The sequence below is a fragment of the Panthera uncia genome, chromosome A2, assembly GCF_023721935.1.
Source record: "Panthera uncia isolate 11264 chromosome A2, Puncia_PCG_1.0, whole genome shotgun sequence".
NCBI lineage: Eukaryota > Metazoa > Chordata > Mammalia > Carnivora > Felidae > Panthera > Panthera uncia.
Window position 1 is genome coordinate 142,662,889 of NC_064816.1, and position 17,591 is coordinate 142,680,479.

The window sequence follows — 17,591 nt, forward strand, 5'->3', positions numbered from 1 at the left end:
CTTCTTCAGAAAGGTAACGTCTGGGCCAATCGATGTGGCTGGGTCTGCCATGGGATCCCGTTACCCGCTGAGACTGAGATCGGCTTCTCAGCCTGGGCCTGGTCGGGGGAAGATGGGAGGGAGGCCTGGGGACATGCCAAGCCTGGTTGGAGGGAATGTTCTAGGCCCAAGACAGGTGAGGCTGGGCTGGAGGCTTTCCTTTACCTTCCCCCAAGTCGGAATAGGTAGGGTCAGGCCCAAGGTAAAGGCCCTGGGAATACAAGCTCAAGATTCACAGACAAACAAAAACCCAGCTTGTTGAAACTGTTGTTGCCATTGGAAACCAGCAAGCCTGCAGGCTGGGTCAGGGACCGTATGAGAGGACAAAGGGGCGATGCTCTGTGCTACTGGGTTGGCAGGCCCGTGCTCTGAGACAATCAAGAGTGAGTAACAGGAGGGAGGCTTCAATTACACAAGCATTTCTTAAGCCTGTTCAGTCTGCACCCCACCTGTGCCCTTGCTGGTAGAAAGGACCCTTTCAGCCTGAGCCACCTGTTAGTAGGGGCCCTGCCCTTAGACTATTCACTCTCTCTCTTATGCTCTCTCCTTCTGTTCCTTGTTTCTTCCCCTCCATTTTTCTCTCTCTCTCTCTCTCTGTCTCACACACACACACACACACACACACACACACACAGCTTCGGCTGCTCGCTTGCTACCAAGTTCCCACCCTCCTACTTCTTACAACCATAAAAAGTTGGCAAAAGTGACAGAAAAGTGGCATGTCTTGATACTCAAAGGAACCTTCTTCCTGATGGTCTTTTGCCCTGGTTTCCTTAGGGTCAGTCTTGCTGGGCCCTGGAGCACTTAGCACAGGGGCTTGCCCATGATGCGCCCTACCAAATGCACTGATTCCAGTGCAGTCTGCAGCCCCCACCCCTTCCCTGGCCCAAGGGCCCCAGTTCCCATGAAGCTTCAGGGCAGAGCCAGTCTAACGTAGTCCCCCTGGATCCCCTGAGCCTAGCACAGTGCCTGGCACCAAGGAAGCAGGGCCAGTGTGAAAGGTGTATGGACAAGGGCTATGGGGGCATGGCACCCCCATGCATGATAAAACCCCCTGCATTTGTCACCACGCTCCCTGCCTGGCAAACAGAGGGGCCCCAGGGGAAGCATCTGCGGGCTCCCTCTGGTCCTCTGCCACTTTCTGCTCTGATCTGCCTGCTCCAGCTTTCTCTGGCCGCGTCCTCATGCATCTCTCCCAACCATGAATGTCTGGCTGGCATCTATTTAAAATGAAAGGAAGGAAATAAGATAAAAAATAAAAATAAAAATAAAATATAAATAAAATTAATAAAATTAAAATTAAATTAAATACATAAAAATAAAATAAAATGGAGAGTGTATCAGAAGAAATAGTGTCTGGCTTCAACCTGAACTTAAGTAACTCGGAAGAAAAGTCCACTGGAAAGAATGGGAAGGAGCATGAGAGAACTTTCTGGATGAAGGACATTTTGTGTATCTTGATGGGAGTGTGGATTACCTGGGCCTTCCCACTTGTCAAAACTGTTCAAACTGTACACTTACAATCTGCTTATCTCACTCTCTCTATATTTAACATTATATTCTGATTTATAGCATCTTAGAAGATCCGGGAACCTTCTCTTCTTCATCCAGCCATGTGGACCAGAGCTTCTCCTTGGTCATTAACCCTGGGAGGGAGTGTCATGGTGGGCAGGCTGGAAGGCAGTCTTGACCTGGGGGTGCTCATGAGCTGTATCCTCCCAGAGGAGCTGAGATTTACCATGCACTGGCATAGACCCCAACATCAGGAGGCTCAAGATTTCAGAGAACATCACCTTGACCTACAACGTCCTTTATTACCTAATTTCATCCACTTGCCATGACCACGAGAAGCTATTGTTTCCTCTTCATAAACAAGGATGCCAAGTTTCTGATGTACAGAGTTACGGCTGAGCCTCATTAGTTGTGGATTCCATTTTTGTAAATTCACCTACTTGCTGACATTTCTTTAAAATCCCCACACTGATACTTATGGCACCTTTGTGGTCATTCCTGGACATGAGCAGAGTGGAGAAAAACTGGAGTGGTCACATGCACACATTTCCATCAGAGGCTGGACAAGGTAGTGATACTCTGCCTTCTTGTTTCAGCTCATACTATAAACAAATGTCCTTTTCATGGTCTATTTAGTGCCACATTTTGTTTCGCATTTTTGTGCATTTTCTTGGTGACTTCACCCTTTAAAATGGCCCCCAAGTGTTGTGCTGAAGTGCTGTCTAGGGCTCTTAAGCATGAGAAGACCATGATATGCCTTATGGGGAAAACACGTGTGCTAGATAAGCTGTGTTCAGGCAAGAGATGTGGTGCTGTTGGCTGTGAATTCCGTGTTAATGAAACAATTTCTATTAAATAAGGTGGCTTTACACAGAGATGCACTGGGGCACCTGGGTGGCTCAGTCGGCTAAGCATCCAACTTTGGCTTAGGTCATGATCTCGTGGTTCACGAGTTCAAGCCCCATGATTCTGTGTTGGATTCTGTGTCTCCCTCTCTCTCTGCTCCTCCCCCAATCATACTCTGTCTCTGTCTCTGTCTCTCGCTCTCAAAAATAAAGAAGTAAACATTGTTTATACAGAGTACAGACAGGGGAGGAGCAGAGAGAGAGGGAAACAGAATCCCAAGCAGGTTCCGTGCCGTCAGCACAGAGCCCCATGCGGGGCTCGAACCCATGAACCGTGAGATCGTGACCTGAGCTGAAACCAAGAGTCAGATGCTTACCCACTGAGCCACCCAGGTGCCCCCCACCGCCCCCCGCCGCAAATGTTTTTAAAACAGAGACCCACATAGAGCACAGTTATGTACTGACTGGTTGACAGACATGCTGTGACCAGAGGCTCATAGGAACCCAGCCCCGGGAACCACCCCAGGAGCTATGGATCGGTATTCTCTGATTTGGTGTTTGTGGTGACTTACAGAACAGAACCACCATGAGTAATGGGAGCTGCCTATACTTTCCAACCCCCCATAGCACTTTTGCAAAGAGCGAGAAGTAGACTTCAGTGATTTCCATCCCCGTCGTCCTTCTAGGTCCCTCCTGGCTCTCCCACGCCTGTTCTCACCGTGGCATTTTGGGCAAAAGGAAGAGCTGCCAGCAGCTCCAGCAGCAGCAGCAGCAGCAGCCGCCGCCGCTCAGTGCTGAGCAGCACAGAGAAAGCCCTTCCCCTGCTTTCTGAGAACGTGTGCCTAGTAAGGGCTGTTCCCACACGACACATACGAATAAGATATGTAAACTTCAAAGGAAGATGGGATGCCAGGTTAACAGAGGTGAGGGGGATCCAGCAGGAGCATCTAGCACTCAGAGGAAGGCAGTTTGAGGCTGGGATGCCCATGGGAAGGGAAGGATGCAATTTAAGTGGAGCCATCTGGACGATCAATGGGGGCTGACCGAAATCATAAGCTGCAGGGCGCCCACACCCAGGGGCTCTCAGTCCTTTCCCAGCTGCGTCACGATTCCTGCCCCAACCCCCGCCTTACATTGCATAGCATTCCACAGTGCATGGCATGCTTTCGCCAACGGGATCTCATTTCATTCTCCAGTGACCTGGTGAGGTGGGTGAGACCGGCACTGCCATCTCTAATTCACAGATGAGCTGGGCTGCCCCAGATTGCTGCGCAGCTGGGCGATGTGGAATTTGGCCTTGGTGGCACATTCCCAAAGTTCACGCCCATGGCTGTTTTCTTTAAGGCCACATTCACTGAGCATAGAGCTGCTGGCTTCCCAGTGCAGACTGATGGGCTCCTTCATGAACTGTCCAGATTTCTCCTTGGCCCCAGTTCACCCCTGTTTTCTGCCACTTGACAGGAGGCAGGTACTATGTTTCTGAAGGAGAAACTGAGGCCATGCAGGAAGTAATTTCTGGTCCCTCCTCTTCTTCTTCCTGTTTGGCTCAGCTCTGGGGATGGGATACAGGGGTACTCACAGTCTCTCTGCTTCCTTCTCAGAGCCTCCGGGTCCCTCTTCCTCATAGGGCTTAGCGCTATGTGGGGTGGGTCAGTCTCTCTAGGTAGGATCAAAGCTGACATGGAGACCTGTCTTCGGCTCCCCCAGGCATAGAGTGTCCAAGAGGGGCCGGCTTCCCTGATTTGTCCTTGAAGGAAGCCAGGTGTGAGCACCCCACGCCAGGAGCAGCTGAGCCACCCTTGGCTGAGAAGAAAGCCAGCTGGCCTAGGCCCCAAGGGAAGCAATGGGTCTGGAACACGGTCCCTTTCTGAGAGGACTCATTGTGGGGGAAAAAGGAAATGACTTCCCTTCTGCCTTGCAAAGTACCATTTCGGCCACTCCTCTGTGCTGATCAGAGCTGATCTGAATTCTGAATGCAATCTCCCCCGTTCTGTTATGCCGGCCCCTCTTGGACTCTGCTACTCTCTGTTACCATACACACATTTGAGTACGTCCCCGCCCCCAGTTTCCAGTCATCTCTCAGTTATGTGGGTCAATGGGTCTCCGTTTCTTCCCACCATAATACACATGAGGGATTTCAGACCTTCCCTCAAAGAGCAGAAGGACTCATTATGCATGAGCCTGTTCCCCAGGGATGGGAGGGTGACCGCTCCCTTGGAGAGGATGTACACCTAAGAGGACACTTCTCACTTTCAGAAGCATTCCTAAATTCTGAGCCAGCATTCCTGCAAACAAGATCCTGCCCACCCCCCACCTTCTCACAGTTGAAAATGACCAGAAATGGTCGTTGGTCACACATAGTTCAGAGTCTTCGCAGGAAGACTAAAGCCTTTCTCCTTAACGTGTAACACTTGTGTCCAACACGAACATGTCTGTTTCAAGCGTTGACTAGAAGTCTGGGGTTCCAGCAACAGTAGTTTAACTGGGATCAAATTCCCTCCGAGTGGGGCCCAACTATTTTTGGCTTCTCCAGTCAGCAATGCTAAGGGTCTTTGGATCTCCAAAGAAGTGCCTTTAGTTCCCTCCATGTGTCTGGGTTGGTTGTCTATACCCTGTATCCCAGTCCTCAGATCACTTATCATTTACCTCCATTGTATATACTACTGCCTTCTCCCGGCTTCTAGAGAATACCGTGGAACCAGCACTAAGGGGAACATAGGGAGAGCACCCAGCGCTTGGGACGGGGCTTCACTGGCCTAGTGACCCCAGGCCCAGGGTCCCCTGACAGCCAGATGAGTGCATGGACAGCAGAGGGAGGGTCTTTGGGTGCTACACACTCAAAATATACCCCTCAAATACCAGAAGTTTTTTGGGGGGGTGGATATTGAAGAGTGTTATGTGGATGTTGAATCACTAAATGGAGAGTATGTATCTCGCACATGATTTTGTGGCTTACGTGAGCCTTGAGAAAAAAGTCCAATCAATGCCTTTTTCCTGGTGTTCAGTCCTGGAACATCAGTCCACAGCCACAGTCACAAATATCCAGGAACCTCCCTCCAGCCCTCTAGAATGTTACTACCCTTGTGATCCCATATCCTAACTCATCATCATTCCCAAGCTGATATTTGCATATATTTCTTATGGGAATTTGGCAATTTAAAGTGAAGTCAGAACAGAAGAAGGGGATAGGATTTGCAAAGGATACAAAAAAGGCAGAGTAAGAAAAGGCAGGGAGAGAAGAGAGATCAAAGGGAAGGAGATTGGTGACAGGGAAGGCGAGGAGGAAGAGGATTATGGGAGGGCAAGGGTGGGGGGTGGGGTGGGGAAGTAGGAGGCAGGAGGAAGCTGCCCAGTGGTACTCAGGTACTCACATGTTGTGGAGCACACACCAGCCGCAGTGGGGATCACCAGAACCAAGGCACTCACTGCAGCTCCGATACTGACCACAGGACTCCACAGGGACTCTAGTGAGCTAGGACAGGAGGACAAGAAAAGGGTGATTAGGATTTTGCAGAACACCCAGCGTTCACCAGGAAGAGACACTATTCTATGAGATATATCACCTAAATCATTGCAGGAATGTGAAGAGGTCCAGAGCTCCAGAACCGGAAGGGATCTTAAAAAAAAAAAAGAAAGTTTATTTATTTATTTTGAGAGAGAGAGAGAAAGAGGACACACAAGTGGAAGAGGGGCAGAGAGAGAGAGAGAGAAAGAGAGAGGGAGAGAGAGAGAATCCCAAGCAGGGTCCTCACTGTCAGTGTAGAGCCTGATGTGGGGCTTGAACTCACAAACTGCCAGATCGTGACCTGAGCTAACGTCAGATGCTTAACTGACTGAGCCACCCAGGAACCCCCAAATAGTATTTGAGCAGGTGGCCACATAAGCATCCAGGGGAGACAGCCACCTGTGATTCTCTTGGGAGTCTTTGAAAACAACCTCCTTAGAGTTCATATAAATTGTTATGAAAGATATTTATATAGACGTATTTAAACTTTCCCACTGTCAAAACCCCAAAGTATCTCTACAAACATCCAATCTATGACCTACTGACTTATAATATTAATATTATTATTAATATAATAAACCCAAATGTTTATTCTTTCTTCATTCTTGTTTTCCTTTCTTTCTTTCTTTCTTTCTTTCTTTCTTTCTTTCTTTCCCTCTCTCTCTCTTTCTTTCTCTCTCTCTTTCTTTCTTTTTCTTTTTCTCTTTCTTTCTTTTTCTTTTTCCCTTTCTTTCCTTCCTTCCTTCCTCCCTCCCTCCCTCCCTCCCTCCCTCCCACTCTTCTTTCTTTCTTTCTTTTCTTTCTTTCTTTCTTTCCCTCTCTCTCTCTTTCTTTCTCTCTCTTTCTCTCTTTCTTTCTTTCTTTTTCTTTTTCCCTTTCTTTCCTTCCTTCCTCCCTCCCTCCCTCTCTTCTTTCTTTCTTTCTTTCTTTCTCTCTCTTTTCTTTCTTTCTTTCTTTCTTTCTTTCTTTCTTTCTTTCTCTTTCTTTTTCTTTCTTTCCATACAGTGTTCTGCCTTCTTCTTGGTTCCCCTCCTTTTGTTTCATCATCTGTGCGGTCCCAGAGAGCACACAAGCCAAATCCAAGACTCTTCTCGTTCTTGTTCTCCATGCCTGTGACCTCACCTTGTAGCTGTTAACCTGCCCTCTCTCTTTCTCATGCTGTTGCCCAACTGGCTCTAAAGGTGTTTCATTCTGGTGCCTTCATAGAACAGCCTTTGCTACCTCTCCTCCTGCGCACACCCTTTTCATGACTGGAGGCTTCCTCTCCAACCCCAGAACCTTCCACTCGCTTTTGCCAGCCACTTATTAATGTAAAATGCTCCACGCGACGTTTCTGCCTAGCCCAATTGCTTCCATAGCCTGCACACTTGGAAAGATCTTTTGCATTTCTTTGTTCTCCAATGTAGCTTCGCCTGGATGTCTTTTTACATGACTTCTCAGGGCCTGGTACATAGGAGGTACTTAACCACGATACCCAGGATCAAATGAATTTTAATTTTCTTTCAATAGCCTTGGTCTTTATTCTCTAGTTTGCCAGTTTCTTCCTCACAAAAAGGTTTTTTTTAATCATCCTTTTCTATTTGGGGCACCTTTTTATCTCAGCGGAAGACTTCTTACCTAATTTTTCAGCTTGTGCTAAGAGAATTTGATGTGGCCGCCCCTTTTTAATTTTTCGCCATCAGACAACAGGCACCAAGAAGTACAAACCACACCGACCTGACCGAGCCTCCGTGTTTCATAGGCAAATGCACAGGCTGCGTCCCCTGCTGCTGCACGGGCATCTGACTCCCTAAAATGATGTACACTTGGCAGGGGCTACTTGTAGCTCACGCACAGGCCAATTGGCACCAGGGTCTGCTCAATTAGTCTCAAGACTGTCTTTTGGAATTAATTAATAATTAAACCCAAACCCCATATGATCGCTCTTCCCTTTCCACCTTCATTTACTTACTCCCTTTATATACCTTCTTGTTTTGTTTCCTCAGGTGCCCGCTGAGCCATCTTACTGACCGTGTGCTGCATTTTTACTTCTTCCTAGTTACCTGTTGGCCTCCTCCTCCCATTCTTCTAGCTTTGCCCTTGGCCTTTGTGGCCCTCTCAGACATCTTTTGGCACTCGTGGGATTTTATCTTTCCCGTTATTAGTGCTCATGTAAGCTGCAGGGGCCACGCCTGAGCTCTGCCTACATGCAACCTTCCCATTCTTGGAATTAATTCTGACAATCAATTTCGTACAAATTACCCTGCTGGCTCTACACCTAGCCAGGAACTTACCCTATTTCTATTGCCTCTTTAATGTCTCTCCTCATCCCTTAAGTGGGCACAGACATGCTGTTCATGTAAGCATATAAATAGGGGTTCCCAGCCCAGAGTACCTGGACTCCCCGGAATCCATGAGTGGTAATAAGGTCCTCACGCTATTTTCAATATTTCCCAAAGCGTAATGGAAATTGGATTGTTGCTGTTTTCTTTTTTGTGTGCATACTCAGTGATGTATGTCCCACATTAAGAATAGGAAATATATTATTACTTAATAAATGCAGCTTGTTTAGCAGGCAAAAATCTTTGAAAACATGATGCCTAGAGGGGAAAAAGTAATAAAAGGGGCCATAGATGTTGAAAGTTGGTAACACAAGTACGTAATAATGTTTTCATGTGTTCCAGATGCTTGTCTAGCACTCCATATTTTGCATGGGCTTAAGGAGAAAATCATGGCTTGTTCAATCAAAAGCATTTTCTTGGTCTAAACTTAATTAATATCCTCCCCAGTTTCTCCCATTGACATGTTCTATAATCTGTCTTAGATGGATGGGCCATGGGGCTCTGGGGGTATGCCAGCTGCTTGGCGAACCTGATGTTCTCAAAAGGCTTTGCATTCAGATTTCTAAAAATATCTTGCAACTGGTGTTTAATAACGCCAATACCTAGAATTATAAACTCCTTCCTCTCCCCATTTTAAATGAGAGTGATTTTAGTTTGGTTGGAAAGAGTGTAGGAGCCCACAGAGTGAGATTCAAATCCTGACTCCACCATTTACCAGCAATGAGGTCCTCCTCTCCCTCTGGGTCTCATTTTCCCTCGTCTTTAAACACGGAGATGAAAATCTCCCTGCACCTCCCAAATTCCCGGGATTTCCCAGAGCACAGATCACCTGATAGGTGTGAAGTTGCTTTGTAAACACACAAGGACATTATAAGTGACGGTTATTATTGTCATCTTTGTCCTTAATGTCTCGTTCTTTGTTGCACTGACACATTACCTCTCTACCACACCACAGGAAACTGCTCCGGCAGGTTTCCCTGGACCCACGAACTCCACCAGGAGTATAGTAGGCCGGGAGGAATTTTTCTTCTTTAGCACCTTGATATTACTGTTTCCTCCTTGAACTGTGCTGTCTGCCCCTAACCAGCAGCCATCGCTTCATCTGGGATGAAACTCCGGGGCAGCCCTGCTTCCTGGACTTACTCAGTGCTTTTACCAGATACTGTAACAGACTTGTCTTTTTCTCTGCTTTTCATCTAGATAGATCCCTGTGGGACAGGGGCATAAGTCCTTCCTAGGCAGTTATTATGAGACCCAGCTTCTCTCGACCTTTTCTTTTAGGATCTTTCTATGTATACACTCAGTCATTTTTGATTACTCTCCTGAGCTTTATCTCGTTTCTTTTCCCCCATTCTTTCCAAAGTGTGGATGCTATATACCAGGCAAAAAGGTTACCATTACCTGAGAGGTAGGTGTCACTCACCTCGCTTTTCCCAAGGAAGGTCGGTCCTGGGAAACCTTTAAAGGCCCATTTTTCGGCAGCATTCCCCAGAACGGCCAACCCCTTCCAGACTGACTCTACATCTCCCCATCTATACGACTGCTTTGCCTCACTCCCCACCCCATGGGTAATTCTGGAAAGCATCAGAAAACTTTCTGACACTTGAGGTCACTTCTGAAAACTAGACGGAATATCCATCATTTATCTTGGTGCGATTCTATACCCTCATGGCTCAGGTTACCTTCCACACCTTGCTAGGAAGCTGTACGGGTGCCCAGGTGGCTTCCGAACACCGTGGCATTGCGATTCTTTCCCCCCAAGTCCCCAGATTCTCCGCCCACACCTTACACCAAACAAAGCCGCCTCTCCCTTCCCCCATCGTCGGCTCCTCTTCTGACCCTGGAACACAAACCACTCCAGATGCAGAGCCACACGATTAATTAAAACCACCCCACGCTGATTAAAGTCTTAAGCTACAGTGCCAGGCATGCTAATTAACTGAGTGAGGGAATTCAGACCACAGGAAGAGGTGAGAAAAGAAAGTCATGGAGGGGGGCTTCCGCTTGGAGAACAAATCAGATGGCGATGTGACCCAAGCCATCCTAGTGATGGATGGTCTCAGACACCACAAAAGATTGAGGTTTGTCCCCTGGTCACCGGACTCCAGGAGAGGTGTTGATTGATGTGTCTGCACGAGCTCCCTCGCTGCTTCTAAAGACAGGAGCCCCACCACCTTGCAGAACCTCTGTGCGTGCCTATGCAGTGCTGGGGGAGAGCGGGGGGCTCCTCAGGCAGAGGGGTTCGGACAGGGCCGGCACAGGGTCGTCTTTGCATATGCCACTGGGTTTGTGCAAAGTCCTATGGGGCAGCATAGTAGTGGTGCCTCAAAAACCTAAACATAAAATTGCCACACGATCTAGTCATTGCCCTTTTGGGTACACACCCCAGAAAACTGGAGGCAGTGACTCAAACAGATATTTATCGACCCATGTTCATAACAACATTATTCACAATAGCCAAAAGGGGGAACGCAACCCAGAGCAACCCATAGCCAAAGCAAGCCAACAGACGAATGGATAAATGAGTGTGGTACAGATCGACAAAGGAATACAGTCGGCCCCCTGCCCCCACCCCTCCCATCCACGGTTTCAGTGACCCACAGTCAACCGCAGTCTGGAGGCAGATGATCTCCTTTTCTGATGTATGATCAGAAGGTCAACAGCTATGTCACAGTGCCTACGTCATTCACCTCACTGCATCTCATCATGTAGGCATTTTATCATGTCACATCATCACAAGACGTACAGTACAATAAGAAATTTGGGGGACAGAGAGACCACATTTGCATAACTTTTATTATGCTATATTATTATAATTGTCCTATTTTATTATTCATTATGGTTGTTAATCTCTCACTGTGCCTAACTTATAAATTAAAGTTTATCATAGGTATGTATATGTAGGAAAAAACCAGGATATCTAGGGTTTTATTATCCATGGTTTCAGTCATCCACCAAGGGGTCTTGGAACATATCCCCTGTGGATAAGGAGGGACTATTATAATATTCAGCTTTTCAAAAAAAGGCAATTCTGACACATGCCACAACACGGATGAACCTTGAAAACATCGTGTTAAGTGAAATACGCCAGACGCAAAAAGACAACTATTTCTGGTTAGACTAATAAATTCATGTGTATAAAATATTCTGAGATCCTTGCGTGAAAAGATTGGCATATTACCCTTTTCAATTTAATCTCACATGGACAAAAGGGTTTCGGATGAATATCTCTTATCATGGACTGTGATGTAACTTTGATCTGTCATTCGCAAGCTCTGGGCCTCCATTTCCTGATTTGGAAAAATAATGTCATAGCTTTGTTCTACCCAGAACACTTTCTCACCTCCCACCTCATCCAAGAGGCACGGGGCAGGGTCTTGGAATTCAAACTGGTCTTGTGAGGTCAAATGGTCTCTGATTTTATAAGATACTCCGGTTACTGCTTTGCCTCTACTTTGGCACTTCTCATTTGCCATTATGAGCAGGAAACCTGTGTGCTGGTATCTATCTCTGTCTACCTCTATTCCTCTCCCCGCCCCCCCCCCCTTACCTTTCTGACACTCACATTGGTTTTCTTCGCCCTTTTGCCCCAAGGTAAACTTCCCTAAATCATAGAGCGTAGCTTCGTCTGAGTTTTAAATACTATAAATAGAATCATCATCTCTATTCTCTCACCTGTCCGGCCCCACGAACAAAGCCGTGAATGTATTAAAACAGTGGCCTGGGATAGAAAGATAAGGACTGACTGAGACAGAGTGAAGGAGCCCACACAGGACTTCAGCTCATGGCCTTGACCTTGACAAGCTTCCGTACTCTGATCAAGAGAGCCCACCGCCTGGAGCGGCCAGGCCCTGGGTGTGCTCAAGGCAGCTGGGGGAGTTTTCTTGAGTCCTGGCCCCCGACTGTCTAGACTCTGCTTGGTTTCCCTGATATCGGGAAGATGCTTTCTTCTGGCAGTCGAGTCCCACTCCGCCTGTTGCTGTGAGCGTCCCAAAGGGAGCCTGCTGCTCTGTGGATTGCATTCAGACACGTTCCATAGACACAGCCTACCGTCTCTGTGCATAGCTCTCATTTCTTTAAATATTTGACACTCTCGTCGAAATGTGAGTTATTCCTCTGTCTCTCCTCTTATAATTGGATGCCAATGCTGCCGTGCCTAGGCTGAGTCTGATGGTGGGGGTTAATTTAAATGTCCGAGAATCTCCTTAAGTACCCAGTTTCCTTCAAAATTGTCAAAAAAGGGGAAAAAAGACGCAAGAGGACCCATTAAGAAACTCTGAAGGGCTGCTGCAGAGCTATCAAGCTGTGCAGGGACTGTGCCTGGTGCCTGTCGTCCCTGGTGCTGTCCCATCCATCCCCGTCCTGTCCTCCTGTCTCTGAGCAAAGGAAGTAGAGCTGGGAAAAGCCGGTCCTTTTCCAGAACATTAGTAACTCGGCAATCCATATGGATCTCAGCATCGTGGTCTTGGGGCGCCCCTCCAAACCTCTCCAGGGCCCTTTCTTTCCTTTAGTGGCCTCTGGTTGCCTTTCCACACTTCACTTCTACTGACTTGGGGCCATGCCACGGCTGCATAAGAGCTCTTGTCTCCTGTGATGACCTCTGACCCCCTCACTGCCAAGGCTCGAACCTGTGGTGGCTGAACGCTGGCTCAGGAAGCTGTGTTTATTTCAGGTCTTGCCAGGTGACCGGAACACAGTCACTCACATCCTCTTTGCTCAGAGATAGCAGTTATGTCTGACCTTGGCAGGCTGGTCAGAGAGGCTGAGGCCAGGAGGCTGGTCACAGGCTGTGGCAGATCGTGTCATGAGTCCCAACTCTTCACTGCCCTGAAGTAGCCTCCTACGTCCCCAGGGCCCTACCTACCTGGCCTCACGGTGAATGGAGAGATAGAGTGTACTTCCAGGCCCTTGTCCTTGGGCTTGGTCTCAGGACCTGATTTGGTCAACGGGATGACAACAAGCACAAGGCAAAGGCTTGAGATGTGCCTCTGTGGTTGGCCTTGCCCTCTTGCGTTTCTGTCATGGCCATGAAAAGAGATTCCCATGTAGCTGCTTCTCCTTCAGCCAAATGAACCCGTGTGGAGCAGACCTGAGCCCAACCCACAGACAGAAGACAAGCCCAGTTGGTGCAGAAGCTTGAGCCAGAACCACCCAGCTGAGCTTAGCCCAGATCAGTTGACATGCAATGGATGTGCAGGTTATGGGAGTTAATGCTTATTATTATCTGCTACTGACTTTGGAGGTGGTTTGTTACACAGCTCTTTTATGGAAATAGCTAACTGATACACAGATGCTGGCCATAAAGTCACATTAGGGTATAAAGGTCCTGTGACAGGTAGAGGGGAGAGGGTAAATGGAGGAGGGAAAGGTTGCAGTGTGGTACTTTCTACTTTCTTCTCTTTTTATTTTTTTAATTGTTTATTTATTGTTGAGAAAGAGAGCGCAAGCAGGGGAGGGGCAGAGAGAGAGGGAGGCACAGAATCTGAAGCAGGCTCCAGGCTCTGAGCTGTCAGCACAGAGCCCGACACAGGGCTTGAACCCATGAACTGTGAGATCATGACCTGAGCCAAAGTCAGACGCCTAACTGAGCCATCCAGGTGCCACTCTACTTTCTTTTAAAAGCTGGGTCTAGGGCACCTGGGTGGCTCAGTCGGTTAAGCGGCCGACTTCGGCTCAGGTCATGATCTCACGGTCCGTGAGTTCGAGCCCTGCGTCGGGCTCTGTGCTGACAGCTCAGAGCCTGGAGCCTGTTTCAGATTCTGTGTCTCCCTCTCTCTCTGACCCTCCCCTGTTCATGTTCTGTCTCTCTCTGTCTCAAAAATAAATAAATGTTAAAAAAAATTTTTAAAGCTGGGTCTAACATCATAAATGAATCTTCCCAGTATATTCCATGCTGACCAAGCTCTCCTAATTCTAGGACCATAGATCTATAGATCTCAGGGAGGGCCAGGCCCTGGGCAAAGTACCAGAAAAGGCTCTGGAAAGAGAATGTGGTTCTTCACGTGTGGACAGCCAGCCCGGAGCACAGATGCTCAAAGGACCTCCCAATGCTGGCCTCCTGGCTGCCCTAGTGCCAGGAGATGGTTTTATCTGCTCAGCAGCAATAAAAGCCCCTCAGGAATGGGTTGCCTTGAACTTTGCAGGTTCTCCTGCTTATTGCTCTCGCCATGGGGTTAATCCAGCAGGGGTCTCCCCCGATAGCAGACTCATGCACAGGGTCAAGGGCAGCAGCCCTGGCTGTCAGCATTGTCCCCACCTGCCTGTAGGCAGGAGTTCTGGGGTCAAGGTCGTCGAGGGCAACGTCAAGAACAAGGGCAACAGCCTCAGAACACGAGGCTTGGGAGCTGAAGGCCCGAGCTCTAATCCATTCCGGGTGTCTGGATAACCCTGAACAAATCCTCTCCCTCGTTACACCTCCCCTGACTGATTTTAGACAGGGGGACCCAGGCCTACTCTGCCTAGGAGAACCGGTCGCAAAATACTACTAATACAAATGGTCTGGGAAGCTCTTTGCAAATGAAAAGTAGCAGATGTTGTGGAGGGCTGCAATTTGCTGCTATTAATAAGTATAAATGCCTAATAGGAAGCCAGTTTGCTCTGGGAACTCGGACAGCCAAGGAGCGAGTGTTGACGCCGGAATCATCAACATATGCTGTTCCTCATTAGCAAACGGCAGTAGCTGGGCGAGGAGCTCTCAGCGTGATTTCTGCAGAGCCTCCAGAAATCACCCTGTCCTCCGCCTCCCCGTGTGGGCCACACCACAGTGGCCAGTGTTTGTTATTAACCAGACCCCTCACCAAGCGAGAGAGCCATCCCCGTCTCAGGTGCACAGATGGAAGAGCCACAACCCAGAGAGGCTGAGCAGCTTGGCCAAGGTCACACAGCAGGGCAGTGGCAAAGGCAGAAGTTGAAATGCAGCAGGGTCAGCAGCCTGACATCAGGCTCCAACACACCGACTCCCCTGCTGCCGCCCCTGGGGATTGAAAAACCTCCGGTACCTCCACTGAACCCCGGTTCTCAGGTTGAAAGTTTCCCAGTATAGCAGGCTTCTTGCTGGAAGCCAGGAAAGGTTTGCTAAGTTGAGGGGCTGAGGGCCCCTCCGGAGGGCAAAGAGGCCCATCATGGAGTAGCAGCCCTAGGGAGACCTGTAGTAGATCTTAGTGCAGCCTTCCTCCTCCAGGGAGACTTCCTGGCTCCTTCCAATGTGGTTGGAGAGAAAAAAGGGAGTTTGGAATAGCTTTATCTCAGTGCTGAGTGAGAAGCAGAGATTTGGAGGAAAGATAGATAGGGGTGTGAATCCTGGATCTGCCCCTTCCTGTGTGACTTGAACAGCTCATCCTCTCTGAGCATCCCTTTCCTCATCTGAGGACAACGAAGCACCCTGAAGGGCTGCTGCAAGGATTAATTGGGAGGATACACAGGAATGTGTTAGTTCAAGGCCAGTAACAACTTGGTCTATTGTTCCAGCATCTCTCTCAGATAAAAGGCTCCCCTGAGGGGTGTTGTGAAGTCCTCTCTCTTCATCTTTCCACACCTCGTGCCCAGCTCAGGCACGGCAAACGAGAATCCGTAAGCAAGAGGGTGAAGGGTCACATGAATGAATGAATTTCGTTCCTGTTGAGCTCATGTTCCAAGAACCCTATGGAATTAACTGATCTGCCCATCATGGCTCTACCCCAAAACCCATAATTTCTGGAGTATTGCCGCAAGTTCATCTCTTAAAGGTCAACTTCTCTCCCCTCTCTGGACTATTATGCTCACATTCACACAATGCTCTATTTTTTTAAGTTTATATATATATACATATATATATATATATATATAGAGAGAGAGAGAGAGAGAGAGAGACAGTGTGAGTGGGGGAGGGGCAGAGAAAGAGTAAGAGCGAGAATCCCAAGCAGGATCTGCACTGTCAGCACAGAGCCTGATGCAGGGCTTGAAATCACAAAACTGTGAGATCGGTACCTGTGCCGGAATCAAGAGTTGGATGTTTAACCGACTGAGCCACCCAGGTGCCCCGGGAGGCAGGACTTCTAGAGCTGCGGTATTGCAAGGCATGAGTTTTCCCAGGCAGGTCAGTTCAGTGCATTTGACAGAGGAGACTGGTGGCTGCACCCACATGCTACCCTGAGAGCCGCCCCGTCACCATGCTGGAGAGAAGGTACCCAGGATGGGAGGAATGCTCTGGCATTCACAGAGTTAATAAGCTGGAAGGGACCCTGGGAACCCCTCATTTTTCAGATGAAGCTCAGTTGTTGTAGGGTCTGTCCAAAGCCACATGGCTACCAACACTATTCTGTTGAGACCCTATTCTGATACAGACTCCTGCCCAAGATGTCTGCTCTTGACCTAGCTTCGAGGTCAGGGCTGAAGGAAGAGGCAGAGCCTCTGGGACCCATACCACTGGGGACTGGGAGCCTCCCTCCCTACCCCCAAGGCCAACAGGTGGGAAGGAGCCTTTTTCCTGGGGATCAAAGCGCTCCCATTCCAGCCATCTTTCACCAGGCGCTGCTGACGGAGGCTACAGAGGCCACGGTCCCATCTGAGCTGGGACTGGGGACCTGCTGGTGTGAGTTTCCTAAGCCCAGCCTGCTCAACGGAGGCCTCTGTTTCAGCAGCCAAGAAGAGGGAGGGGGAGGGGCTGGCACGGCGACACCTCTATCCAGGCCCCTGCAGCTGAGCCAAGTGAGTTCTGAGACATATGCCGAGACCCTCTGGCTCTCTGGCATGACTCTTTGTGGGAAGCGGCAGGGCAGACCGGGCAGGCACTCCCTTCTCCACCCAGCACCCAACCCTTCCCTCCAACTGCCTTCTGTCAAGGGCACTGCTGGCCAGCGTCCCCAGCAATGATCTGACTGCTCAAACTAAAGAGTGGTTGTGTGTGAATGGTACACTGGTGTGAATGGGCGCACGGCAGCCTGAGGGTGTGTGCCTACATGTGTGTGCCTGGTAACAGGTGCAGCATTTGCACATGGCAGTGGGCGGGAGTGTTCAGGGCCATGGGAGCATGTTTGCAAATAAACACAACTTTCCTTGCAGACCTTCCTGTCTGGGCAGGAGGCTCCTTTGGATAGTGGGCCAACATCTTCCTTCAAAAAGGAGTCTGACCCTGGGAAAAATCATGGGGCCCAAATGAAAGGAAATTGATATACCTTAGGGGCCTTCTAGGCCCCAGCATCTCAGGCAGTCAGGTGCTGCTGGCTTAAGAAGGAGGCGACAGAGGTCACAGGTGCCCCAAAGGAACCTAGATCCTCTTCCTCTGCCCTCACCTCCTGCCTCAAGGCAGTCAAAGAACTCTCCCGGACCTATGAGAGACCCCCTGTGGGGTCAGGGGCCCTGCCTACTGCTGGGGAAAGAGGAAGATAGTCC

The 17,591-nt window shown here is 49.0% G+C and overlaps 1 protein-coding gene across 1 annotated transcript in view; it reads right to left on the bottom strand.

The window, feature by feature from the left end:
- Positions 1-17,591, bottom strand: part of PLXNA4 (plexin A4) — a 437,585-nt gene that overhangs the window by 105,104 nt on the left and 314,890 nt on the right. Inside the window, exon 5 of the mRNA XM_049641872.1 lies at positions 5,768-5,868. Coding sequence (XP_049497829.1) covers positions 5,768-5,868 — 101 coding nt within the window. The remainder of the gene's footprint in view (positions 1-5,767; positions 5,869-17,591) is intronic.